The sequence below is a fragment of the Physcomitrium patens genome, chromosome 2, assembly GCF_059467195.1.
Source record: "Physcomitrium patens ecotype Gransden chromosome 2, ASM5946719v1, whole genome shotgun sequence".
NCBI lineage: Eukaryota > Viridiplantae > Streptophyta > Bryopsida > Funariales > Funariaceae > Physcomitrium > Physcomitrium patens.
In genome coordinates this window covers 21,253,160-21,279,765 of record NC_143411.1, presented here as the reverse complement: position 1 = coordinate 21,279,765, position 26,606 = coordinate 21,253,160, and the positions used below count along the sequence as shown (strand labels likewise).

General features: G+C 43.5%; 3 protein-coding genes and 1 long non-coding RNA gene across 11 annotated transcripts; 2 read left to right on the top strand and 2 right to left on the bottom strand.

The window, feature by feature from the left end:
- The first annotated feature begins 1,989 nt into the window (after positions 1-1,989).
- On the top strand, positions 1,990-3,251 carry LOC149989793 (uncharacterized). The gene is made up of 2 exons (XR_016501832.1): positions 1,990-2,511; positions 2,751-3,251. It is a non-coding gene; the product is annotated as an uncharacterized LOC149989793 (long non-coding RNA).
- Positions 3,252-3,671: 420 nt separating this feature from the next.
- On the bottom strand, positions 3,672-6,911 carry LOC112294667 (uncharacterized). Of its 6 annotated transcripts, none has more exons than XM_024545423.2 (4): positions 6,786-6,911; positions 6,099-6,178; positions 4,745-5,800; positions 3,672-4,213 (listed from the first exon to the last, which is right to left on the bottom strand). In XM_024545423.2, the coding sequence occupies exon 3, from the start codon at positions 5,773-5,775 to the stop codon at positions 4,933-4,935; it is 843 nt and encodes a 280-aa protein (XP_024401191.1). In that variant the 5' UTR covers positions 5,776-5,800; positions 6,099-6,178; positions 6,786-6,911; the 3' UTR covers positions 3,672-4,213; positions 4,745-4,932. The 6 variants fall into 6 exon arrangements, with proteins under 6 accessions (XP_024401191.1, XP_024401155.1, XP_024401181.1 ...); XM_024545387.3 differs by having other exon boundaries at positions 6,557-6,891; XM_024545413.3 differs by lacking the exon at positions 6,786-6,911 and adding an exon at positions 6,562-6,771.
- A 752-nt stretch (positions 6,912-7,663) lies between these two features.
- Positions 7,664-17,142, top strand: LOC112276700 (transcriptional corepressor LEUNIG). 3 transcript variants are annotated; one of them, XM_090248305.1, is made up of 17 exons: positions 7,664-7,837; positions 9,403-9,500; positions 9,943-10,052; positions 10,443-10,868; positions 11,324-11,401; positions 11,572-11,674; positions 11,817-11,875; positions 12,201-12,551; positions 13,112-13,351; positions 13,777-14,025; positions 14,446-14,590; positions 14,739-14,848; positions 15,137-15,286; positions 15,465-15,620; positions 15,722-15,838; positions 16,136-16,345; positions 16,529-17,142. In XM_090248305.1, exons 1-17 carry the CDS (start codon positions 7,806-7,808, stop codon positions 16,670-16,672), a joined length of 2,778 nt encoding a protein of 925 aa, XP_090104431.1. In that variant the 5' UTR covers positions 7,664-7,805; the 3' UTR covers positions 16,673-17,142. The 3 variants fall into 3 exon arrangements, with proteins under 3 accessions (XP_090104431.1, XP_090104430.1, XP_090104429.1); XM_090248304.1 differs by lacking the exon at positions 7,664-7,837 and having other exon boundaries at positions 9,182-9,500; positions 11,823-11,875; XM_090248303.1 differs by lacking the exon at positions 7,664-7,837 and having other exon boundaries at positions 9,183-9,500.
- A 6,473-nt stretch (positions 17,143-23,615) lies between these two features.
- On the bottom strand, positions 23,616-25,738 carry LOC112294661 (uncharacterized). The gene is made up of 3 exons (XM_024545374.3): positions 25,161-25,738; positions 24,767-24,870; positions 23,616-24,409 (listed from the first exon to the last, which is right to left on the bottom strand). The coding sequence occupies exons 1-3, from the start codon at positions 25,570-25,572 to the stop codon at positions 23,777-23,779; spliced, it is 1,149 nt and encodes a 382-aa protein (XP_024401142.1). The 5' UTR covers positions 25,573-25,738; the 3' UTR covers positions 23,616-23,776.
- Between the last annotated feature and the right edge of the window lie 868 nt (positions 25,739-26,606).

The following is a 26,606-nucleotide window of genomic DNA, read 5'->3' as shown; positions in this document are numbered from 1 at the left end:
TAGACAAAAAAGTTATTAAACAAGTTATGTTTTGTGTTTTAAAATTTAGCCAATTTTTTCTTTCTTTTATTAATTATAATACATACTTTTTGCTTTAAATTCGCTCTAGTTTTCTAAAAATTCAAACATCTTCAAATACCAATTGTAATTTTAGAATGATAATTTCCTTTCATACTAATTGTTTTTTATTTTTTGTGCCTTGTAGACAATCTTTCCAATGGTTATTAATATCAATAATATTTTTATCTTATATCTACAAATGTATGCTTTTTGGATTTGATAATATTACAAAGTGTTTTTAAGAACTATTTTGTGAGAGTATGTGTGTGTGTATATATATATATATATATACATGTATAATTTAACCTTATTTTGTTTACAAAAATCATCTAAACTATTTAAAATAATTATAAAATATTCTTTAAATTTCAACTAGCTAACCAATGTTCTTTAATAATGCATACATCATTTAAATAAGTGTCATATGTGCTTTAAATAACTAACCAAATATATTAGAGTACTAAATACTTATTTTTCTTGTAGAACTATTTTAAAAATCTATAGTTGCTATGAAGATTTTTATAATTATATTCTAGTAAATGTAATCTCTTTAAAATGTTTCAAAGAATTATTAAAAATACATGATAAATAATAAATAATAAATAATAATATTAACAATAAATAAATATACACATATATATATATATATATATATATGTGCATGCAATTTACTGTCTAACAAAATTTTAGTTACATTTAAATATACCTAATACACGATCATAATTGCGTCCAAAGCTCAAAGTAATTAAAATAGCCACAAAATTATACAAAATTATACAAAAATATACAAATATACACACAAAATAACACACTACAACACCTAAAACAAATTACTATGCAATCTCTCTTCTTTTCCCCTCTTTTAAAAAAAAGAAATTATAATAATTTCAAAGACTAATTATGATCAAACATCCCAATCACCAATGAACATCCCTAAACATCTCAAACCTTACTTTCCATTATATCAAATTCTCCTAGTATAAAAAATGCTATTCTTTTTCACTCACAATCTACCTAAGTTTCAAGGAAGAATAGAAACGAATGCGCACACACACACACATGCTCGGTGTTGTAAAGAGAGAATCTTACAAGGCTAGACAGAGGGGCACTGGTAGCAGCACAGAAAGCTCTAGAAGGACAAGAAGAGAGCCTTGTTAAGCATGCACAGATGACTTTTTCCTAACACTATTTCACAAGGAAAAGCATTTGTGTCTGAACAGTGATTGGCAATAGGGAATGTAGCATTACGGCTGAATTAAATTGTCGCAGTATGAACAGTTCAGACGGTCACTCACTTAGTTTTTCATCATTTTCGGTGATTCTTTGCACTGGAGGAAGAAGTCTACGATGTCCTATTAAGTCTGCCGGGACACAATCTATCTCAGAAAGATTGTGATCCTGACTTGTGAACTCGTTCCTCTCGGTGTTCGGTCCCACATTTGCAGCAACTTTCTGGACGCTGACCGTTGGAAATAATCAGCTGGCAAAGAGAGCTTGTCATTCATGGACAATCCGTCAAGGATATTGTTCGGAGATTTCTCGCATCCAAACCAAAATAACGTGACCTCTTACATGTTTTGGTAGACTATAATAATAGTTGAAGAACTCGTTAACTCGGTTATCTAGTTAACTTCTGTTGCAGAACGGAAAAATCAGTTCAAATTGAATTAGTATACAATATCTTTCTTCCAGTAGGATCCAGCTCATCCTTAATACATCTAGCAGTGATTATGAAAGCAATGTGCTGTGGTTTCTGTTCTGGTAAGTGCATTTTACCTTAAGAACTTACACGCGTAACTTAGATTTTGATTACTCAGCGAAGAAACTAAAGTCTTTTTTTGATGTGGTCGCTATTAGATGCCGATGTGCTTATTAAATATCTTGCGAAACAAGTAGAGATTGGTAATTGAGAGACACAAGTTCAGAGGTTTGCTGAATTGAGCTCATTGAAGGCGAACTTCCGTTGCTTACTGGCAATCTTGATCTGTATACTTCGCTTCTTTTTTTCTTTCTTTTTGACTTTGCTTCGCTTTTTGTATCAACCAGGAAACATTATCACCAAGTTCGGCATCCTTGAATAGGTTATATGTCGTTTTCTTTACCTAGACTGTGAAAATTCTGTGATATTGGTTCCCACAGGTGTTATTTTTAGCCACTTCAGGTCTGTCCAGTTGGAAATCACAACTGTAACCTAGTAAAATTGCGTATTTGAGCTTATGAACAACGTTTTACTGCTCAAAATACAAAGAGGTATATGGATAGAACCGTGGAGCTTTAGTTTTCGCCATCATTTTCAGGCATAAAAGCTGCAGGAGGTATTATTGCATCATTCTCTAAAATTTGCAGAAGTTACGCGCAACCAAGGAGAAAGAAGAAAGAACGAGACTTGACACAGAAGCTATAGAGCTGTAAAGCGTTGATCAAAGAAGCTCAGAAGGAGCTGGATAAGAGGTATGCAGCAACGGTTGCTGAACGGATAGTCTACAATTCCCTACCTTATTGTTTCAGACTCGTTTCTTTTTAACCATGAACCTTAATAGCTTGACTTATTCTTTTCTGTCCCTGTCACTTGGAATATGGACAATGGGTCTTTCAGTTTATAAGTGATGGCCGCTAATATTCTGAAATCGTTTGACAAAGTCAAACCTAAGATAATAAGTTTACTGCATTTTTCTTCCTACTTCTACCAGGTGAAACGAGATGGAGAAAGTGGTTAAGGGCTTAAAACTTGAGGAAGAGACATTTAGTGATCGAATGAGAGCTGAGGAGAATGGTTTGATCGTGAGAAAGAAGAGGTGGGTCGTAGAGTTGGGACTGTTGCTAATGCTACTTCTTGAGCCTCAATCGTAGGAATGATATTAGGTGCTGCTAGGGATGTTTGTTGCGTTTTGACTTTTGGATTCCCGTGCATGCACAACCTGATATTTTTTTTGGTTGGCTTTGGCGGCCATGAGGGAATGTTTAACGTTGACGTAGCACTTTGAACCTGCTCAAGCTTTATTTAGATTGTATGACTGGAGATAGTTAGAAATGTCCTGTAGATCACTTATTCATATGGCGGTTGGGTCGACGGTTGACTGCGTATATGGAGAAACTCAGAGCGGATGTAATGATGAAGAATGAGACGATAGTGTTCTTGCCGAAGTAATGAAGTCACATTTAGGAAGTCCCTTCCATTAATTACTGCTCAATCTTTAACACTTATTTTTCCTACTGGAGGGAATTGTTTGCGTGGCCATCTTGAACATACCGTTTGTTTATTTAGCTTTAAGACATTTGTGTTCTGTGCTATCACATGCATAGTCCTTCCCCCTTCAATGTACATCAAGCTTGCGGTAGCTAAATGAGGGGTATCGGCAATTTGTCACCATCACGCAATTGGCGATATTGTGTGGCCTCCATACATGGATTAGAGCAAATATGCTGTGATCGAAGACACATTGCAAAAATATGCAGTGTCAGTGATGTTTTTTTTCCACTGAACAGCATTGCTCCCTGCCTACACGAGATTTTGAGGCCCATATGCAGGAGTTATTCTCATGCAACTCACTATTAAGAACAAGAGTGGCAGACACAAAGAGAGTGCTGCTGCAAAGTTGGGCAGTAACAAATGAACAAACATTATGCAGTTCATTCAAGAAAAAAACAGGGAAGCAGGCTAAAGGAGCATATCTGTATCACCCCTTAGCGAAGGGAGCTAGAATTGCTACCAATTCTATGAGCTCTACATTCTGTTCAAACGCATGTGGAATGCTTTGAGATGCAAGCTAAACACGTTCAGGATAGGGCAAATATCTCACATTCATAGAGCAATCTACTGCTCACCATTGCAACATATGCTACTATAAGATTTCAAAAAATCATGTCTAATATATATTAAGTTCAATTATGAAAAAAGAGCAGTAAGAGTATAACAATTCAATTCTTTTCACACCGAGACAACTATCATAGTTTTGGCTTAGACCATCGGTGATAGGACAGGCTACCTTACCTCAGAAGTTGTATCCATATTCAACTTCTGCTCCTGTTAAAGATCCTGCCCATCATATGAAATGCAGGCTCGCCTTTCCAAATTGAAACGCTTCATAAGTGCCGTGGAATGCTCACAGGATCTTTAAGCTTACAATGAACAGCTACGAATCACTACAGTATCCTGGTGCAATCAGAACTGCAATTTTAGACAGAGAATATACCATATGTTACATTATGAGACAACTCCACTTTGTGAGATTCAACTACCTAGAAAGAATAACCTTGGTCTATTGTATCAAGCAGCTAAACTTCTCCGACCAAAACTTGCCAAATTACTACCTGAAAACTCTCTATACTGCAAAAAACGAGGATTTCTAAGTATGATTTTGAAAGAGCTAGCATTGTTTATGAATTTGACTGCATGCAGTACAAAACATAAAATGAAAGGAAGAATAATTTACTTATTGATTACTTCAACGAAAAAGTTAAAGAAAAGATCTTGTAGGAGTGGAAAATTACAAGGACACTGCCGTATATGAATTAATTAGTCCAAGCATCACATCAAATAATACACCAAGCCAATTTCAACAGGTAACAACGGTGTGGCTCTCCTAGGAATGCCACCTCTAATTAGACGGTGAATATCTTCGACCATTAAACTGGAGCATTGAGCATTGAAAGTGAGAGAGGACGCACAAAAGGCAAAAAGTACCTGATGCTGTTCAAACTTCTCAGATCACATCACTAAAACCGTCGAATGGACTCAATGTTTTGCAAAATTGGATACAATCTGGAAGAATTGAATGGGACTCATGCACCGGATGTAATTTCTGCTTGCCCCCATCGTGGGCTTCCTCTGCTCAAAGACAAACAATCCAAATAAAAGAACTTTTGATGCTCCTACTTGAGCTTCTTCTCCTCCTGCCTTCTGCGTCTCATCCTGGTGTAAAGAACGTCTATGAGCGTCTCTGGAGGCACTGGGTCAATCTCCAGAAACCCCTTGCGATGCTTTTTAATCTCTTCCACACTCAGAAACGACGTCACAGTCTTCCCATCCCTGGTCACCACCAAGTTTTTCCCATACTTCTGAATCACTTGCTGTGAACTTGACTTATGTTTCTTGGAGAGAGTGTGGATGGCTGACCACCTGAGCTGATAATTCACAATTGCTTTTACTTTGAGGAAATTGTCACATGATGAGTAATAGTTCAGTAGTCCGATGCTGACTCTACGATACCAAGTGATGATACGGTGATCTTCTTGACCCAGCACAGAGTCGTTCGGCGTTGGTCTCTTCTGCTTTGGAGTTATAAATCCACGTGAGTGCAGCAGGGCGTATATCTCGTCGATGGGGGCTTCGATTCTCATCGAGTAATCAGATTCTCGACCTTTCGACTTGCGAGGATCACGAAACTTTGTAGAAGATTCAGTGTCCGACTCTAGGTCTTCACATTCTGCGTTATCCAGGTCTTCAGGTTCTATGTCTGAGTCATCTTCCCATTCAGAGTTTCCCAATTCAGAGCCACTTCCAATATCAGAACCTTGAGCCGTATCAAACTCTTTGCTCTCTTCGGGAATCTGACCCCTACGAGCTGACAAAGATGTGAACATACGGTCTTGAAGAGGAAGAACTGCCTTCAAGATTGAAACTAATTCTTGGTGCCTTGCTGAGGCAAGAAGCGACGGATAACATGAGAAGGATTCCACTGTGTATCTACTCACAATCGTAGAATTCGGCGCCATTGTCAAGTGTTTCCGAGACACGCCGCTGCATTCACCGAAATGTTTACGAAGTGAACAACTGATTCATGGGGGAAAGTAGATACACACCAATTTCCAAAGATGCGCCTCATGCTTCACATGGATTATTGGCAGCAATAACGATAAACAATGATTTACTAAGAGATTCTATGCCACTCCATCCAACGAACACTAAAGATTGCAGTAAAACAACCAAGGTGTGACGTCCACATTAAGCTTCAATGTCCTACTTCCGTGCCAAGTGCAGGTAAATACGCTATCGTAGCAAATTTCATAATTAGTCAAGACAAAGATGAAGGCCAAACCTAGAAAATGATAGATGGTTTTTTATCTTCGCCAGTTTTTTTAGGGCCCAATTAGAAGGACAAGTGTATTCTCCATTGACCTACATTCCCACGCACACATCGGTTACACTCATACAGAGAATCGACGATGACAGGTGATTGTATTACAAGCTTCTATGAATTTCGCGAGTCATAACTCGCACCGTCTAGAGAGGAGACTGTATATGAGAAACAAGTCCTGTGTAAAACACGCCCGCAGGAAATCTGACAGTGGAGAAGGAAGATGACTGAGAAAAAATGCATTCAAAAAAATTCAATTCAGACAGCAAAACTACAAATCTAAGTTCCCCTCTCCGCAATCAAACATGGCCTATGCGAACCCTAATAAGCATGGGGTTTGATTATAAGATAGGAAATTTGTTACAACCAGAGAGAATGAATCAAAAACACGACAATCTACAATAAGAGATTCCGCATACACCACGGGAGAGCAGAGCCACGGTCTTTGAAAGCAGTGCCACCGTCGACGTTCTCATGGCTGGTCCTTCCACTTCGTGTACTCCTAACCGCACTTCATCAATGCATCAAGTGAATCGCTCTCAAATGCTCAAGCTCCCATTTGGATGGAATACAATCTTTGCACAGTTGGGGGAGATTTCAGCCCGGAAGGCTTTGGTGGTATCAAGGTCCTGGAGCTTTAGAGGTCACCTGACGACGTCCGCGGCGCTAGGTCATTACATCGAGACATCTTGAGACTGCAATCGGTTGATTTCGACGATCCAGACGTCTGAGAGGATGCTCCATAGCTGGAACGAACATTCTCTGTGATTGAACCAATGTTGGCGCACATTTTAATGAATTCACCTTTGTGAACGGCACGTTCAACACTCACTAGGGGGCGTCAAGGATGTAAAAAAGAGAAATGGCAATTGATAAAAGTTGGGAGTTCCTCAGTGCGTGGATGAGGGACGAAAAATGAAAACATTTCACTGCTTTGATTGCCCGGTTACACTATTCTCAGAACATAATCCTCCAACCATTAAACATGCTTGACACCTACAATTATACGTTTTGTTTTCTTATGTTCGCTGCTGATTGCCACATGATGCAGTCGAAAAGAATCGACCTTTGTGGGGCTCTTGAGCAAAATCGATGAATTCGTTCCGAGGAAATGGGATTTTATTTCGAGTTTTTAATAATGGTCTGCTAACTTGTAAAGACAAATTATTTAGGGCTGTCGCCAAGCGAGATGTAGCTTAGACTTCAGAATCCTCCGTTGCAAAAAATCTACAAACCCACAGAATGATTAATTTAACTCCGGCGACAGAGGGGATTGTGGCTTTAGGCCATGACGGGAGGAGGGTTGAGTCACAGTCTATGCTTCCGTCCACGCTGGAACGGAGAAGCGAGATATCGACGACGACGGAGACGGAGAAGGGCTCTGCAGACAACGGAGCAATAACATCGTGAGAGTCGGCGATGAATCATATTTCCTTGGAGCCGCCCGTTGAGGCCATAATGTGGCAACGAGTGTGAAGGAAACCCTGGAGAATGCGTCTTGACGGGAAGACGCTCGGATGAGCAAGAGTACTCACGGACACAGAAATTCGAAATTGAGAACATCGACAGTCTAGGTGCGAGGCACAGTGGGAGCGAAGGCTTGGTGGTCGGTGGGGATGTAGGGGAGACAGAAAGTGGCAATCAGTCAATGCTGCTGTTTGCGTTACGATGGCTCAGAGCAACTGGGAGGCCGATAAGATGTACGTGCTTTTACTCAGAGTGTTTTGCCGGGCGTGTCCTTGTTCCAGTTTTGTTACTAAGCATGATGTCGTAAGGACTGGGAGGGTGCAGATGAGTTCACAGAGTGTTGAACGATCTGACTTTTGCTTAAGTATTGTTCTCTAGTGCAATAGCTTAAAATTAAGTTCGGATGGAGAGGAAGAGGGATGTGGTTCTTTAGCAGTGCATCAGCGGACACAAGATGAACGACTAGTTGTGGAAGTGTGAGCTTTTGAGGCTTTCTGTGTAGGTTTTTAGTTTCGTCTGGGAAAGAAAGAGAGAAAGAAAGAAACCGTTTAATCAATAGTTGTGTGAGGGAGGATTGCAGCAATATAAACTGACGATTTGTTAGATTATTCCTTGCAATGAGGATGATTGGATCTACGATTGAGTGAGTTGAGGCGCTTCTCTGTATCGAAGAGAACGTTTTAAGTGTACAGCGAGTAGTAAGGCGACTTTTAGCTCACAAAGTGTATGTCGCTTGTAGTGTCTTACGCGTATGCACGATTTCTCATCTTTTGAAGTCCTATGCTTGAATCGTGGTTGCACTCAGCCCATTTTAGTCCGGTCAATTATCATGAGTTTCGTTCCTGAATATGTTGTGTTTCGAGTTTGCATGTTTATCAGCCGCGAGGAATTAGCTAACTATCTGCATTTGTACACGGGCAATGTTCGTCATGTAGAAGCGTGTCCTGTTCACTATTTATGTTTCAGTGGAAGGAGCCGTGTTGTATATCGTGTTTACTCTAGCTTTGTGGGAATTTCGTTTGTACGCGGTTTTCTCCAAAAATTTGTATGCTTCAAATCGATCACTGAGATTTCTTTGGTTTAGGATTTTGCTTTGTTCACATCTTTGACGATATGACTAACTGACAGCAGAGAGATGGAGGTTGTCTTGTAATCATGACGAAATGCAGCAATTAAAGGCTTTTGTATTTGAGACGCTGTTGAATATCCACACGCAAAGCTGGTTAGCTATAACATATGAAAAATGTCCCCATCAGACCTTCCGACTTGTAGAAAACCGTCCTTCACTGGAAAATTCTGAGCCGCTCGATCTCTTCACTTACATCAAATTCACCTCGGAACATATTCCTAACCAGGTTGCAACCAGCATGAACAGAATGTAGTTGGAATTCTAGTGTGCTTTGAGTTTGGTGCAAGGTTCCTGTGGAGGAACTTCTGTGGGTGGAAGCCAGCATGATAGCGCAAACGCAAATATCTATCGTTTGACAGTCTATGGATCCGACACGGGGCTCGGAAAGTGGCCGCAAGCAGTTTCGTGCCTTTGAGAGCAGCTGCAGTGAGGAAGTTGGTAGCATACTGCGTGACGAAAATGGAGGCTGTGCTGTTGAAGAAACAGCAGACGAGCACCTGATTGGAACAAGCCACGAAATGGGCTCGGTAGTGTGTGAGGAAGGCATGTCGTGAAGTTGGTTGGGGAGGGTCGAATGCAGTCTTGGTGCGAGACCGTCGGGCCTCCAGACTGGGCTGTGATGCAGGGGAGGTTTGTAACGGTGGAGTGTGATGTGGGTTTGATGTGCAGGCTGGATGTGTACATATACGACTATCTGATAAAGAGGAATCTGCAAGCATCGGCGAAAGCGTTTCTGAACGAGGGCAAAGTGTCGTCCGACCCCGTTGGTACGTTGGTGTTGAGTTTGTGGTATGATGGGGGAGGGACAATGAAGGCGAGGATGTTGGGATGGGTGGGTGACGTGGTTTTGTGAAGAAGTTGAAGTGAAGGCGTGTTTGAGGTTGAGTTGAGAGCAAGTGAAGGGTGTGAGAGATTTGGAGTGGTGCAAGATGTGAGTGTGGGTGGTGTTGCTGTGATGCGCGATGAGGGAAAGGGTGGATGGGTGGGTGTCGTTGTGCCGGGATTGCATGCGATTGTGGGAAGGTAGTGGACGCATGGCGTATATGATGGATAGAGGTGGACGAAGAGCAACGTGAAGGCTAAGTAGGTCATGTTGTGGGTGGTGATGTGACGGTGAAGGTGAAGGTGAAGGTGAGGGGGGAAGGTGACGTTGGGTGGTGGGGCATGGGACTGACGATACGGGGATGGGGGATGGGGTGTGTTGTTCAGCGATCGATGCACCGGGAGGGTTTTTGTTCGAATGGTGGTCGGTGTTTTGGGACATCTTCATTGCCCGCACAAATGAGAAGCATTCGGAGGTGGCAGCGTCGTACATTGAGGTGAGGGTGGGTGTTGTGGTTGGGTGGCATGGTAGAGGCGTAGGAGGAAGGCTTGCAAGCGTTGTTTGGGGTCGTTGTTGAGGGAGGGAGAGGCGGCAGGGTGTGGGGGGTGAGAGAGTGGTGAGGTAGGGAGCACGAGTGTTGGAGAGTGCAGGAAGGGATGCGTGGGATAGGGGTGGAAACGGAAACGTGGGTAGTGGCGATTTGGATAGGTGGCAGGTTGGGCAGGTGAGGTAGCGGGAGTGTGGAAAGACGCAGGTCCTTTTTGTGGTGATGTAGTGAGAGTGTGGAGGATGAGATGGAGTGGTCGGAGATGTGGTCACAGTGGCGGCAGGAGTGGGCGGTGTGTGCGCGGACAGTTGGTGATGTGGTGTGGTATGGTGTGGTCAGACGCAGCAGCTGAAAGCTCGCGAGCAGCAGCAGCAACAGCAGCAGCAAGCTCAGGCGCAGCAGCAACAAGCACAGCAGCAGGTCCAGCAACAGCAGGCTCAGCAGCAGCAGGCGCAGCAGGCACAGCAGGCGCAGGTGCAGCAACAGCAAGTGCAGCAACAGCAAGCTCAGCAGCAACACCAGCAGCAGCAAGCGCAAGCGCAACAGCAGCAGCAGTTGCAGCAGATGCAACTGCAGATCTTGCAACAGCGGCATGCACAACAACGGAGAGAAGCGAGCTCGCATCTGTTGAACGGGTCTGGGAACGGTCCGGGTTCAGAAGCGATGCTACGACAGCCGACGGCGAACGCGATGGCAACGAAGATATACGAAGAGCGACTGAAGCACCCGCATCAGAGGGATGCACTGGACGAGACGGCCATGAAGGTAGTAGTGATGGGAGTAGGATGCGCGTGTTGTTTGAGAGAGGAGAGGTGTGAGTGGATGTGGCTGGGAGGTTGCAGTGGCGATGATGGGTGTGGTAGATCCGGAGTGTGGCAGAGGGTGTTGAAGAGGGAGGAGTGTGGTGGGGAGCACTGGAAAAGGGAGGAGATGATGGGTGTTGACGGTGAATTGGTGGTGGATGTTGTGGGTGCAGAGGTATTGGTTCTGGGCGCACGAAGGGTTTTGGCGGTTTTGAGTGGCGCGCATTGTATCGGATGCAGTGGGCGGCGGGGGAACGTGGAAGTTGTGGAAATGGGATGGTGTGGTGTGGTGTGGTGTGATGTGGTGGGGTGGGGTGGTAGGAGTGGAGGTTGGATGGTTGATTGGGAGGTAGAGGATGGTTGGAAGTGGGAGTGGAGGTTGGGGTGCAGGTGCTGATGGTGGCGTTGGTTTTGAACAGGCCGTTACTTGCTGGGAATGCAACTACAGCGCTGCAACAGGTTCAAGTGCGATCGCAGATGTCAGGATCCTCGCAGGTGATAGTGAGGTGTCCGGGCGGTGGTGGTGGGGTGTTGGATTGTGGAGGTGTTTCAGATAGTAAGGGTTGCGGGATGCATAGTTGTTGTGGTGTGGTAGGCATAGCTGTGGTAATGTGGTAGGAGTGGTAGAGAAGCAAAGGGCTGATGGGACGTGGTTGGTGATGCAGGATAACAAGCACGATGCGCTGAACCAGAGGTCTCCAGCTCCAGAGTCAGGGATGTTTGGAGTGCCAGGGGTGGGACACTCGAAACCGGCGTTGCTGAGTCCAGGTAGGTGGTGTTTTGAGGGCGGCGGTTGAAGGGTGGTGACGAGTTGTGTGGCGAGGGATGGGGAAGGGGCGGGGTTGGGTTTGGGGTGTGCGCGTGGGTGTGGTCGGCGGGAAGAATGATGACGTTGGTAATGGTTGTGAAGGGTCAGCGGGCGTGAATCAAGGCGTGAACCAAGGATCGTTGAAGGGGTGGCCACCGAGTGTAAGTTTCGAACCGATTGTGGTGTGGCATGGCGGAGTGAGTGAGTGAGTGAGTGAGTGGGTGAGTGAGTGAGTGAGGAGTGGGAGTGGGCGGGGGATGGGCAAATGTTTGTGATGTGGGCGTAGCGGGATGAGTAGTTGGATGAAGGCGGTAGTGTTGATCTGGGGATGCGAAGGGTAGTGGAGATTTTATGGATGGGGAACGCGAATGGAATGCAGGGTGGGGTGGGGAAGCGAGTGTGATGTGGGTGGCGTGCGTGCGGAGGTGTAGGGAAGGGTGTGGGTTGGAGTTGATATGTGGGGGCGTGTGTGTGTGTGTGTGGCAGGGTATGGATCAGCTTCGGCCCGGGTTAGTAGGGCAGGGTCAGAAGCCGTTCATTCAAGGTCCGAACCAGTATCAACAGTTTCAGATGCTGACGTCACAGCAGCAGCAGCAGCTTCTGTTACAAGCCCAGGTACAGGGGAACATGTCGAGCTCGGGATCTCCGCTGTTGAACGAGATGGATCCACGGCGATTTCGGGTGCTGTTGGGAGGCAGGAGCGGGCTGACGAAAGACGGGCAGTCGAACGCAAGCAGCGATATTTCGGGAGGGGGTGTGGGATCTCCGATGCAAGTGGCTTCGTCGCTGCCACGAGGTGGTCCGCAGGACCAGACGCAGGCGGAGCTGATGATGAAGGTATGTAGACTTGCAGGATAGGCGGAAGTGGAGTTGGTGGAAGGGTGTGGGGGGGTCTGTGAATTGTGTCGGAGGCATGCGTAGAAGGTGTGGATGTGTGTGTGGGTGTGGTTGTGGGAATTACGGTGTGGTTGCAGTGAAGGTGGTGAATGCGGGAGAGCAGGGAGGTGTGTGTAAAGTTGGGATGGTGAGAGTGGATGGTTGCGATGGTTCGGTTGGACGGGGTGAATGGGGCGATAACGTGGGAGTGATGGCATGATGTGGGTGTTGAGAGGTGGAAAGGTTGGTGGTGCGAGATTGGATGCACGTAGGTCAGGGTGGATGCAGGTGGAAGGATGAGTAGCGAGGGTGGTGAATGGGAAGGAGTAAGACGGGTGTGCAGGGTGGAGGTGGAGAGTGGGGGTTGGATGAGATGGATGATGTGGCAGTGTTGGTGGATTGGGAGGTGATAGTGGATAGTGTTGGTGTGGAGTGTTAGTGGTGGGAGGGGGTATGCACGAGACGTGAGGATGCTAAGGCGGTTTGGTTCATTGGTTGCTAATGTTAAGTAAATGAAGCAGCTTCAACAAATTCAGCAGCAGAGCCAACAGCAGCAGGGCGGGATCCATCAACAGCAGAACGCTGCGACGTCACAGCAGCAGCAGCAGCAGCAGCAGCAGCAACAACAACAGCAACAACAACAGCAGGATAGGTTGGGTCAAGTGAACGTGGACGTGTCGAATTCGTTTCGGCAAAGTGAGCCCGTGTACGGAGGCCTGGAGCCGAGTCCGAGTACGAATAGTACTGGCACGGGAAAGCAGGTACGGTGCATGTGGTTTAAGACCGGAGATTCGCACGGTGGATTACGGTTGGTGACGGAGTGGTCGTTGACGTGGTTTTGTTGTTTGTGTGGGGTACTTGCATGTGGCATGGTTGTGTTAAGTTGGAAGTATGATAAAAATATTGCATGGCGGTACTTCCGGAGTCGAGGTGTCGTGCATTATGTTTTGTTCATGGTAAACAAATGGTTTTTGTAATGGTTTTTCAGGCTGTGTGATTGAGTTCTGGTCAGCTTTTCTGTATAGTTCAGCTCTGGATGATGAGGTGCCCGTCTTAAGTTGAATGGCGATAGTATACGAGCTTGAATTAGTCGTGTACTGTTTGGCTGAAAGGGCAGGTTTGATCGTCATACAAACATACAACATAAGAACGCCTCACCTTATAATGTGTGTGGGTTGGGCTAAAGGCTGCTGTAAGGGTTGCCCCAAGTGCAAGAAAGAGAAAGCAGCCGGCGTCATTCTCAGGGCCTGCGAACAGTACTGGAACCGCGAATACTGAGGGTCCGAATTCTGCACCTTCGACTCCATCGACGCACACACCTGGGGACGTCATGTCCATGGCTGGAGCATTACAACACAGTGGCAGCACCTCAAAGCCGTTGCTGATGTATGGTGCTGATGGGACCGGGCCGTTGGCATCACCATCCAATCAGCTGGTAACTAGTTGGACGCCTTGTAGTTAGCATGTGAGGAGTGTGTGTGTGTGAGAAATGGAAGACCCTTTGTCTGCCTGGAGTGCATGCGGCGAACTGTGGTTTGTGTAGAGTATGTTGTCACTTACACATTCGCTATTGCTCAAGGCCCTGAACCCGCTCGCTCTTAGAAGTACGGGAGAGACAGTGGAGGATGTTGCTATGCCATAGTGGTTTTGTGGTTTTGTTTAATGTTTGGTACAGGTGTGAGTTAAGATGCGAGTCGTTGGATTGTACTGGATAGTGATGGCTTCAGGTGATCGTTGGGGAGCATAGTTTATGGTGTTATGTGGTCCAGGGAAAGGTGTGCGTTACTACATAGTCGCTGATGTGAATGGGTCGAGTGAGTGATGGGGTTTGAAGCGTGATGTTTCTGGGTTGCAGGCTGACATGGACCGTTTTGGCGAGGATGGGTCGTTGGACGACAACGTGGAGTCGTTCCTGTCGCACGAGGAAGCAGATCCACGGGAGTCCCTGTTCGGCAGTAGTAAATGGAGTCCTGCGGGACACAGCATGGACGTTTCCAAAGGTTAGCCAAAACGATGTATCTCGGTTTGGAAGATCTCAACCTTTTTAGGATGGGCGTGGTCAGATAGTGGAGCAGTGTGAAAGAATGAATTAGTGGTCTCTTAAGGAGGTTGCGGTGATTAATTGATATTGTGGGAGTTGTTGAGCAGGATTCTCTTTCAACGAGGTGACATGCCTGCGAGCAAGCACGAGCAAAGTGGTGTGCTGTCATTTTTCGTCGGATGGGAAGCTGTTGGCAAGCGCTGGCCACGATAAGAAGGTAATGACCCGAAGGGTCCTTGGTTGTGTGTCGGTCGGTGTCATGGTTGGAGCTGGGACGTTGAGTGTGAGTCGCGAGGAATGGGTGTGAGTGGGCAGTGGTGCCGGAAAGGGCTCGGGGAATAGACGTAATCGTGCACTGCATGCGCGAGTGGTGGATGGCGCGAAGTACGGTGTACTGTGTAGTCGCTTGTGGGGGATGATGGTTCCCCAGGGATGACCAGATTGAGAGAGTGGTGAGTCTCGGAGATGCAGTTTTTTTGAGATGTGAGTGGTGTTTGATGGACAGGCTGTTTTGTGGAATATGGATGCATTGAAGCTGAAGAGTTCGCTGGAGGAGCACTCTCTGCTGATAACTGACGTTCGGTTCAGCCCAGGTTCAACAAGGCTGGCAACGTCATCTTTCGACAAAACGGTGCGGGTGTGGGACGCTGACAGTGTAAGTGGGCACATGACTCATCTGTTTGTGCGTGTGGGACGATACTTTTTTGTTACATGCAGCAGATTTGTTGTTGCCGTGTCGTTGATGGGATACCCGTTGATTGGAATGCGAGAATGGTGCTGAGAGCCGACGGGGAAATTTATGACGGGACCTGGGTTGAATGTGATTTGCGCAGCCAAATTACTCGCTGCGGACCTTCACGGGCCATCAAACGTCGGTGATGTCATTGGATTTTCACCCGACGAACGAGGATCTTCTGTGTTCGTGCGACGGGGACAGCGAGATTAGGTACTGGAACGTGAGCCAGGGAGTATGCACGCGTGTGTTCAAGGTACGTGACTCGAGTGGACGCGGGTAGATTGCAGTATAGAGCAGCGCAGGAATGATGTGAAAACGTGGTGGAGTAAACAAGGTTGCGTGGGTGATGTGCAGGGGGGCATGACGCAAATGAGGTTCCAACCTCGGTATGGGAGGTTGCTTGCAGCAGCGGCGGAGAACGTGGTATCTATATTCGATGTGGAGTCGGAAACTTGCGTGCACACGTTACAGGTGCGTGTTTGTGGAGGACAGTGAGTACCTTGGCAGGGTCATGCAGGGGAGGGATCGGTGAAGGAATGAGTACAGAAGCTGACGTGAGAGGTGTTGGTTTTGTTGAACAAATTGTGGACGGTGTTGGTACAGAATGATGTCGGTGGTGGTGGTGTGGTGGTCTCGTGGGTAGGTGGTGGGTTCGGCAGTGGAGTGTGGGAGATTTTTGTGACGGTTGTGGTGTGGTTATTGAGAGGGCAGGATGGTAGGTGTGACGAGGGTGAAAGGGCTGAGTGTGGTGACGGTGGGATTGTGCAGAGACATACGAAACCCGTGCACTCGGTGTGCTGGGACGCGAGTGGGGACTTCGTGGCGTCGGTGAGTGAGGATTCGGTGAGGGTTTGGAACGTGGGGTCGGGCGGAGTGGAGGGCGAGTGCGTGCACGAGTTGAGCTGCAACGGGAACAAGTTCCATTCATGCGTGTTCCATCCGAACTATCCGTCGTTGCTGGTGATCGGATGTTATCAGGTAAAGGGGCGGGGGAGATGAATGCGTTGATGATAAGGAGGTGGGGTGCAGTGGGATAGGGTGGGAGCGTGCATGAGGTGTGATGTTTGGAAGTTGAGGGGGGCGTGGTTGGTTGGGTAGTGTATGAATGGGCGTGCGTGGATGAGATGTGGTAATGGATGGTGCATGTGGATTGAGGTGCAGTCACTGGAGCTTTGGAACATGGTGGAGAAGCAAAGCATGACGGTGCCAGCGCACGAGGGTCTGATAGCTGCGCTAGCGTCATCAGCGGCTACTGGGATGGTTGCGTCGGCGAGCCACGACAAGACGGTGAGGTTATGGAAATGATGGGGATGGGGAGGTGCGGTAGGAGACGGGTGCGAGGCCAGGGTGGTTGGGGAGTGGGAAGGTTGCAGCAGGGGCGCAGCGGCGGTGGCGGTGTGCAGGAGGTTTAGGAGATGTTGCGAGGGAGGAGTGGGGTGACGTGGTTTTGAAGCGAAGGAGAAGGTGGTATGGAGGGGGATGGGGGTAGTGGGTATTAGTGGGTATGTTAGATGGGCGTTCGGAGGACCTGAGTTGGGAGGACTCGAGGAATTTTGGAAAGGTAGGGGACGGTGTTAGACGAGGAGGCGGAATTTTGAAGAGGCGTATGGGGTTAGAAGATGGGTAGCTGGCGAGGACGGCAGAGCGGAGTAGGTAAAGGATTTTTGGCAGGACGGGCTGAAGCGGAAAGATTGAGGCGAGCAGCTCCTGCAAACAGCAGCGAAAGTTTGTAGAAAGTATGTGAAATTTGGAATTGGGACGTGAGTTTGTGGAAATTCGTGTGATGCTCGTTGCGTCCTTTTTGTGCACATGCACAGCTAGTTGTATGTGATGATGACCATGCTGGAACTCAAGGCGCGCGGTTCCAGGTTTTGATACTCTTTGGCTATTTTGTGTAATGCACAGGAAAAAGTTACATACACATAAATATATATATATATATATATATATATAAAGTTGAATTCAGATGAATAGTGTTTTGGGTATTGATTTAAGGTTTTATATATTTTACCTCTAAAGTAATTATATCAGGAGTGCCTTTTTGTTTTACAAGTGTGTTTTTTTCTAGGAACTAATATACTTAACTGTGGTTGTTTTGTCTTGTTGAGCTGTAACCATGCATATCTAAAGCCTATTTGTTAGGCATGATTGTTGCCAGTTTGTTGAGCAAACTGTACTCATGTCTTTTGCAATCATGTCTTCAAAATTTTGTCAATTTTTGCAAAAGTTGAATTCTTTGAGTGCCCAATTGATGGTAACAAATTGTTTAATATCAGAATTCTTTCTATTTATTGCATATTTTTTAGAAATGTCCTCATTTTACCAAGTCATTATTTCATTGATTTGACAAGAAAGATACCAATTTGCACCTTAAAGATTTTACTTTATAAGAAGATGAGATGGAGCTCCAAACTACATATTGTTTTGTGACCAATATGACAAAATATTGAGTTGCTCCAAGAAAAATGTGGGGTTGTCATGAAAAGTGGAGTAGAAAAGAAGAAGAAGAAAAAAAAAAGAAAAAAGAAAAAAGAAAAAAGTGGAGCAAGTGAGAAGAAGAAGAAGGAATAAAAAGTAAAATATAAAAATAGAACACCAAGAAAACTGGTGTAGGCAAGGAAAAAAAAAAAAAAAAAAAAAGAGGCCTAGAGAAGCAATAGTATTGTTACTAAGGCCAAGAATAGTCTTTATAGGTAGCCTAGTGAAGATGGTTTTGTATTTTGGCTTGGGGCTAGGTATAGCCTCTTTACTATTCAATATATTGATGAGCTTTTTGTACTTCCTTTATTTGTATTTGAGTCTCATTGCCAATGCATTTGACAAGGTATTAGTCTAATCTATTTTATATGTAATAGTCTTCTAATTTTTCTTCTTTTATGCTCATAGATCTAATGTTGTTGTTGTTAGGTGATATTTAATGTGTTGAACCTAGATACTAGTAGTGGAATGGAAGTTGGTGTTGTACTCATAATTCTATTGCCAATGCCATAGTTTGCTATCTATTGTCTTAAATGTAGATAATAATAGTTGAATAGAAGTTTGAATTGTTGTCACAATTTATTGTTGTTGTAATCAATTGGTGTTTGTTATCTTAAATCTAAACATTATTAGAAAAATAGAAGTTGATATTCTTATGTGAGATGCATGTACATCATTGACACCTGATCAATGATTTTTTTGCAATTATTTCTCATCTTTGTAGGCACTACAATTGTAATGGATGTGATTGTATTGCTTAATGAATGTTCATTTAGTATTGACAAGTTTATTTTAAATAGCTTGATATAAATATATGTGTGAAGGTCAATGCAAGAAGGTGTTATTTGATAGATAATTAAGTGAAAGTATTTGATATTTTTTTAAGAACCTTGTTTTTGCCAAATTAATTTAGAACTATGTTTGATGTAGAATAATTCTATTAAAAGTTAGTCTCTTAGATGGTACTTAAACCTATATTCTTTAATCAAGTTGAAAAAAGAGTTAAATGTTCAAGAACTCTAGTGTAACACAAACTTAAGTACTAAGAAAGTAAAAAAAATAAAATTTAAGTAAAAGATAGGAGACATGTGGACAAAGAAAGGACTTGCAAGTTAAACATACTTTTTCAAGGCATTTGAATAGCATTGAGTACATTGTCTTTAAGATAGTAATTGATATAATGCATATGCTTGTGCAAAAATTTTAGCATCTAAATTATCAAATGACAAACATCTAAAACATTTAGCATCTAAATTAGAATTATGTGAAATATGTTATGGTAGCAAACAATAAAGCTACAATGCTATATAATGCTTCAAGTAGTATGAGTGATTACAAAGATAATTCTTATAAAGAAAAAAAATAGTGTTGAAAGTTAGTAGAAAATGAAGTTGACATGAATGTACATAATGAATCAATTGTAGTGTTGGAAAAAGAATCTTACAAAAGGAAAATAAAAAAATGCATATAAAAATATTATACAAGTAGTAGATAGTGGAGATTCTTTTTTATTACCATATTTTACAGTACTTTTAGAAAAAGCTAGAAATGGAGCAACTATATTACAAGGAAGTAGTGCAAATTTGATTCAGTGATCGTTTTTGCTGTTCATCTTGTTGGCGTTGAAACGTTGAAAATCGAGATTCCTGCTGCTTTGTAATATAGATTCCTGCTTTGCTGCATTTGAGTAAGTTGCTGGCTTGTCAACTGAGAAATTAGAGATTCTAACTGATGAGTTGAGTTGCTGTTCTATGCTCTGTCGTTGCAACTTTTCCACGTATCTTTTAAGTCTGAAGTCTGCACAAACCCTGTTAATTGCTGAGTCGTTAGCCTGATTTTCTTGTCAGAGTCATGCCTACATAGGATCCCAGGGATGTTCATTAGATTCTCCAGTTCCACAAGCAACAATGTTAAATGTAGCCTTAGGTTGTGAGCTCGTGCATGACTCAAGCTGAGGGATGTTGGAGGAATCACCACCTATGCCACCGCTAAATGTGTCGTTGACTGTGTGATGTTTCATCAGTTCTGTTCCTGGTTCTGCATTTGTGGTATTTCTTGGAGCTGCCGCTTGTTCAAAGTCCCCACTTTGGATCCCAAGTTGCAATGGTTGTGGTTTCTCAGGTTAATCTCCAATACTATTATTTGGGACAATTATTACTTCATCAACAACACGCCGTTCAGAAAAGAAGTCAAAACACAGCTCATATTCCATCTGATAGCCAAGACACGGACTCTGTTGCAGCTTCAAACTGTTCATGGTATTTTGAAAGAGTATACCGCACACATCACTTAACCTGATATATATTTTGCACCGAACCGAGGCACTGCTCTACTCGGTCATGGCTGGAATACGATAAGTGGATGTATCTCGCACAGGTATTTTGCTAGGATAACACTCCTATCGATACCAGAAGGCAAATATCTCGAACCCAATATCCGCATCTTTTTTGTTATTACAGGAGCCAACAGAGAAGTATTTCTTGGAACTCGGTGGTTGCATTCGGGGCTCAAAACTGCCCAACTTGTTCTATCGGCTCTTCCGAAACAATCCTTTACCGGGATGCTTGCTTGACTCATGAGCAACGTTTTCACAGTGAAGCGTAGCAAGAGCTCACGCACTTTTAGCATCGTAATATTTTTACCGGCTATGAGTAATGCTTGCAAGGGGAGCTGCCGATTGCGGTTTCTTGAAAAGAAACACCCGTTTCTAGAAGACACGCCAAACAAAAACACAAACGCACTCAACTCAGTAAAATTTACACCCCCAATTTAGAGTGGAAGCTCAGTAGAACGATATATTAACACATTCTAGAGATAAAGAAACTAAAGTGTAGACATAAGTAAGCCGGCTCAGATTACTGACTTGGGTCCGATTTGCTTTGACAATGAGTTTTTTGTATAATATGTGCTACCTAATGTAGTACTTTGTCGCGCAGTGTGCAGTGTACTAACCAAGTGTTCCAAGATAACTCCTCATCATCAATGCATCACAATATGCACTGTATTGATGACAAAAATCACCAACAGAATCCAACACAAGACTTAACTTGGAAAGTATTAGTACAATTCAAAAGAATTGATCATACGGCCATACACGCATTAACTCATCTTTAATTGATCAAGACACAGACTGTGCAGCATAGGTACTATGGAGTGTATCCGGTTGGCTGTACTAGGATTATTGTGGACTTACGTTGACACCACTTGAAAAACCAAAACTCTTGCCACAAGGAACATATCCAACAGCACTTTTGGTAAATGATTATACGCACAAAAACGTGACAGGTGTCTCTTATGAAGTTTGCCAATCGAATTGTTCAAATGAAGCCATTACACAAAAGCATTGTATTCTGTTCCATTGAACTACTGTACAAAGCTTCGGGGTAAGTTAAATCCTAGGAACTTATTCCTGTCTAAGTGACCAAGATTATGTCTAGCCATCCTCCTGATAGGGAACAATGCTTGAGCTCTTCGACGTTGGAATGCATCTTTTCACATTATCTTTCATATCCTTGAAGATCCTCTTTGTCACCTGCACAAGTCCAAAAATGACACATATCAGCATCACTACGTTGCAGACATCGCAATGCAGGTGAAACATAGATAAATTCCTCGACTTGGTGAAAGGTATCAGGGTTCAGAAAAGTGGTGATCACAATCACATCGCCTCTCTTTTGGAGTGGCTTCCATTCTGCACTCTTGTTCTTGGCAATCATGCACTCCTTGATGGCCCCATTTGCATTCCTCGGTTTGGCAGATGGATTCCCCTGTTGCAACAAGAAGAAACAACAAACTCAGAATTGGCACCTGCCTTTCTTCATTCTTCATAAAATCCATGACATCCATGCAACAATTTACACGCCGCAACTGGAATGGCTGAAACTCGACCTCCTACAAATCACTCACAGTGGCACGATCTTGCTCCAACTTCGCGGTGTTCCTCCCTTCGCCATGTTCCAACCGGCGACCAGTGCGGAGTGTCAAACGGCTCGACTGTGGGGAACAGATGATGTCCCGCAACCAAAGAAGAGAGTAGCCAAAGTGGGAAGGCAACGATGACCCTGCGTGGAGAATGTTACGCTGAGAATGGTGTGGAGTTGACAAGCAAGGGTTCATTCGCCATTTATATAGATTGCCGTTACGAAGGTGGGTGAATGCAGCGAGGAAATGAGGCAAGGTGGAGAGGGAAGTGGGGGTGGAGCTCAAGGGTGGGAAGACACGGCGAGCGCAGTATCAGAAAACTTAGGGGAGGGTGGAAGGGGGTGGAGTCCTGATAACATGGTCGTGTTTGTTGAATGAAAGCAGTACTTTTTCATGAAAAAACAAATCTTGTCAGGTCTGGCGACCCCTCTACAGTTGGGAGGAGGAAGGATACCCACCAGGCACACTACATGCAACTGATAACAGTTGCTAACGCTTATCCTCCGAATGTGCTGGAGGCTCATTAGTAATGCAAAAACAAATTACGAGATTTAGGCAGAATAGTAAATCACCACTGGATGGGAGGATGGAAGGGGGTGGAATTGTCTGTGTGGGATGAGATGGTGGAAGGGTTGACACAGATAGTGATGAGGCGTGTGTTCCATGTGCGGATAGGAAGGGACTGAGATGCAGCTTAGGAGAAATCAACGCGTGAAAATAAGATTCACGTTACATTAGAAGTTGCGTAGAAGTTCATCTCGCAGGGGTGGGAGGTGGGGTCTGAGGTTGCTCGAAGTGGAAGTTAATCACTGGAGACGTGGAGTGGGATGGGTTTGGTGGGGTCGAGTGCCCCGAGATGCGTCTTCTGTCCACACCATCGCTTGCTGCAGCCACTGACCAGCACTCCAACGTCGATGTAAGTTTGTAAGAACTTGATGTCTGTATTCCAATGCATCCCCTCACTGACTCGAGCACCAGGTGTGAGCATAGAATCACAAAATTTGTGGAATGGTTTTTCTTTCGGTTCCCATCCTTGGTATGCAGTTTTCACCTTTGATTTATAAGTTTAAACTTCAGATTTTTGTATAGATCGCTTTTTTGCTGCTAATCTATCAGTTGTTTATTATTCTTTTTTTTCAAAAGTAATGTTTCAAGTAAAATAAAATTTATTTTTGCAATTACATATTGTAGAATGAACAAAAAAATTAAATCTATTTAACTGAAAAATCAATTTATTGATACTAATAAATATTTAATTTTAAATTTCTTAACATCTTTTAGTTTTAATATGATATTATTCCAATTTGCAATCTTATCTAAAGATATAAATATAGTCTCCTATCTCAAAATCTTTGATAGAATTTAAAGATAACATGACTTTGTTCCAACTACATTCCACTAGTGGTTCAATCTCAACTCAAGAAAAAAACAACAGAATAGTTGGATGATATTTAACCAGTGAATTACCCAACAATTTGTCTTTTAGGTACTCCCCACATTTTTTTATCGATTATTGTATATTTAATTACCTTAACAAATTATTCTGCACTAAAATTGAAATTAAAGTTATTCACTTCATAAGTTGAAAATGGTGTAAATCATTGTCAGATATGCTATAAATTGGTCTTGGAATTGCATTAAAAAGAAAAGTAGATTAATCAGATGCTGGTTAATGATGGAGCATGATATACAGCACAAATACAAACTATTAATATAATCTACTCAAGACTTGACAGTATCAAATTGTCCTATTCTCAAAGTGCTGAGTTCGTGGAAACTGTAACCTCAAAAAAAAAAAAAAAAAAAAAAAAAAAAGGGGGGGGGGAGAAGAAAAAAAAGTAGAGTGACGTGAGTAGAAATGTCAGAAAATTTTCTGACTCCTTTATCACGTATTGATACACAATGTGTTGAATATAACTAGTTCTGGAAATCATGTATTTATGATAAGTCTTGTTCAAGGGTTCTATCTTTCTATGTTGCACAGTCCCACACTCATTCAAATGTTGCATTTTACACGGTTCTTAGCGCGAGCCATGTCATTGTGCGAAGATATAAGACTTTGGCTGACAAACTAATCAGAACACATGCTGAAATTCCCTTGAAAAGCAACAATGGCCTCAACCCTGTCCTTGCCTCACTTTCACCCAGATCTGATGGCGGTTGCCCACTTGGTTCAGCATCCGTCGGTTCTTGTGCAGCTCTCCAATTGGCATAGATCGATACAGCAAGGAATAATCCTAATGCTGCAACTTTAACAACTGGTGAAGAGATTGCAGCAAAAGCAACTGTCGCTGGCATGAAGACTGTGACAATATCTGCTTTCTGGACGAACTTGGCGAAAGCCGTGAGGACAATCAAGGACAGGAGCACTGCCTCTGGGGGAATGAATTCCAAAACCCCGACCAAACCGATGGATGTTGCAATTCCTACCAGCCGTGACCGAGATCCCTTTATCCTGGATGCCGAAGCATCTCCAATGCAAAGAACTGCTAAAGTAACAAACAAGGAACTCGCGAGGGATTCAACAGGGCTTTCAACGATGAGGGCGTACATTTCGCTGACTGCTTCTACTGCCCACTGAGCTATAGCCATCACAAGAGCGACGGGTTCCGTTGCCACTTCAGAGAGTTTGCTGAACGCAATCTGCAATTGAGATATAAATCCTTTGTTACATTTGCAAATGTTCAGTCCGAATGTACTTGGGGCTACATGCAAAATATTCTAGACACAATGCACAAGTGCATTCACGCCAGGAGTATCTTCAATGTTCACATCTCATAGATTCTGAACGATAAGGGAAACAGATAACAAGAACACAATTCATTTTTCGTTCAAATCTGACCTCAAACTCTGAGGCGTTAGTGTGTGTCAAAACACACACTAGAGCCCCATAAGCTCCACTGTGACAAAATGAACAATAACCCCCACAAAAGATGGCGCAAACTGTTACGACCTATGAGAGGAAAGCTGTAAATAAGAGGTAAAATGAGGAGTGCTCACTGTTATGCCTTCTGCGATATACAAAATGAGTCGAGTAAAGTTTATCCCCCAAAGGGCAATCTCCCGCACCATGACGTCGCGCATCAAGAGGACCACAAGGAACCCTGCAGCCCCACGTTCACAGCAACATTGGGGCTGACGGAAGTTGAATTCATCATAGAACTAAACTAATCCGAGGGCAAGGGGTGGAATTCTCACGAACAATTTAGAGAAGGACGAGCTAAGACAGGCGTCCCTTCATACGACAACTGTTCACCGCTCAACTATTATAATTCAACATAAACTTGCTGAAAGGTAATGCCAGCGCCTATGTCGGAAAATGGAAAGAGTGAGGTCAGAGCAAGTTTACGCATAAATTCTCAAGAGATTTAGAATAAAGTCGGAAAATTCTTACCGGCTGCAAAGAGCCAATAGTTGGGAGGATCACCCCGATCCACTATCAACTCCCTAAACTCGCTCGGGAAGCTGCTATTCTCCTCTGGGTTATCATGCAGGTCATCTTCATTAACAACCGCATTAGCTACAACCTTCACCTCTCTACACTCTCCTTCACCACCACCAGCAACAATCATTCTGCCCGAAAACCCTATATTACAAAAATTAATTCTTCCCTGCAAATTGCCATCGATTGGCATCAAACTAGGCCGCAATCCTCCGCCTCCGAGCCTCGCAGTCGCACTCAGACCCAACATTGTTTTCGCACGCTTGCCGCATTGCTTTGAACGCGTGAGCCTGGCTGCACCCAACGACTCAAAGCTGGAGCTCAATCCCCCGGGCAGCTTGAGCTGCAGCAAATGGCCAGCCATGATTCCTGAAACCCAAAAACCTAAACAACTCCCCTCGCCACAAAACTAACAACTGAATCTCGACATAGTGGAGAGAGATGGCGATTGCTGAATCTCGAGAGGAGGCGGTATGTCTACGAGAATCGGAGACGCCGAGCAGCGGGGAGCAGGAAAAATTTGGCAGGGTTTTAGCGATCCTGGTGCAACGAAGTGCAATGAAGATGTTTATCCAGTGGTGGTGCCCCGCAGCGACGATCGCGTCGCCGTTCATTTCCGTCGCGACAAGTCGCGATGACAACGAAAAACCAAAACCCTAATTAAAGAATGTGGAAGATAATGTTCGGGAGTCGTACCAATACTCGACTATAAGAAATTAAAATATTTTTATAATATTTTTTTCGAATTTATTCAAATTATTTTATAATGTAGTATATAAGAATACAAATTGTAGCTTCTATGTTATTAAATTTTAATAAAAATGTGGATGTGCACAATAGAAGGAAGCTAAATTTGAAGAGAATAAAAATCAATAAACATATAAAAAAATAAAAAAATAAAAAAATGTAAAATGCCAATTTATAAATAAAAATAAATAAAAAGTAGGTACAATAGATTTTAATTTGTATCACATTTTTTTAATTAAATCTATAAAGGTTTTTCTACAAAATATTGTTAATGAACATACATATATTTATGAATTAAAGCTTTGTTGATATCAATTTAACCAACAAAATATTTGCATTAATTTGTAACAAAAAAAATTAATTTAAAAAACATGGAATTTTATTTTAGTTTATCTCTAGCTTTTATATAAAATTGTAAATAAATGCACTAAGGCTACTTAGATGCTTTGAACACAATAAGCCAAATCTTATTTTTATTTTAATTGCAATCTAAAATGCTATATATATATATATATATATATAAGGGAAAATATTTAATTTATCCCAGATTTCACAAAATTGATCCACCAATCTAAACTGTCATTACAACCTTGAATACCAAAGCCTTCAACCATGGATTTTATACAAGATGTCTATTTTAAAAGATTTGCA

What these genes read in the sequence shown, in the direction of transcription:
- LOC112294667 (XM_024545387.3), bottom strand. Translation starts at nt 6,613, where the DNA reads ATGAGAACGTCGACGGTGGCACTGCTTTCAAAGACCGTGGCTCTGCTC. An exon ending in TGGCTCTGCTCTCCCGTGGT is followed by an intron (nt 6,179 to 6,556) that starts GTATGCGGAATC and finishes GTGGGAATGTAG; the next exon opens with GTCAATGGAGAATACACTTG. An exon ending in AACCATCTATCATTTTCTAG is followed by an intron (nt 5,801 to 6,098) that starts GTTTGGCCTTCA and finishes CGGTGAATGCAG; the next exon opens with CGGCGTGTCTCGGAAACACT.
- LOC112276700 (XM_090248303.1), top strand. Translation starts at nt 9,308, where the DNA reads ATGCAGTCTTGGTGCGAGACCGTCGGGCCTCCAGACTGGGCTGTGATG. An exon ending in ACCGGCGTTGCTGAGTCCAG is followed by an intron (nt 11,675 to 11,816) that starts GTAGGTGGTGTT and finishes ATGGTTGTGAAG; the next exon opens with GGTCAGCGGGCGTGAATCAA. An exon ending in CAGCATGGACGTTTCCAAAG is followed by an intron (nt 14,591 to 14,738) that starts GTTAGCCAAAAC and finishes GTTGTTGAGCAG; the next exon opens with GATTCTCTTTCAACGAGGTG.
- LOC112294661 (XM_024545374.3), bottom strand. Translation starts at nt 25,572, where the DNA reads ATGGCTGGCCATTTGCTGCAGCTCAAGCTGCCCGGGGGATTGAGCTCC. An exon ending in CTATTGGCTCTTTGCAGCCG is followed by an intron (nt 24,871 to 25,160) that starts GTAAGAATTTTC and finishes GTGGGGCTGCAG; the next exon opens with GGTTCCTTGTGGTCCTCTTG. An exon ending in ATATCGCAGAAGGCATAACA is followed by an intron (nt 24,410 to 24,766) that starts GTGAGCACTCCT and finishes TCTCAATTGCAG; the next exon opens with ATTGCGTTCAGCAAACTCTC.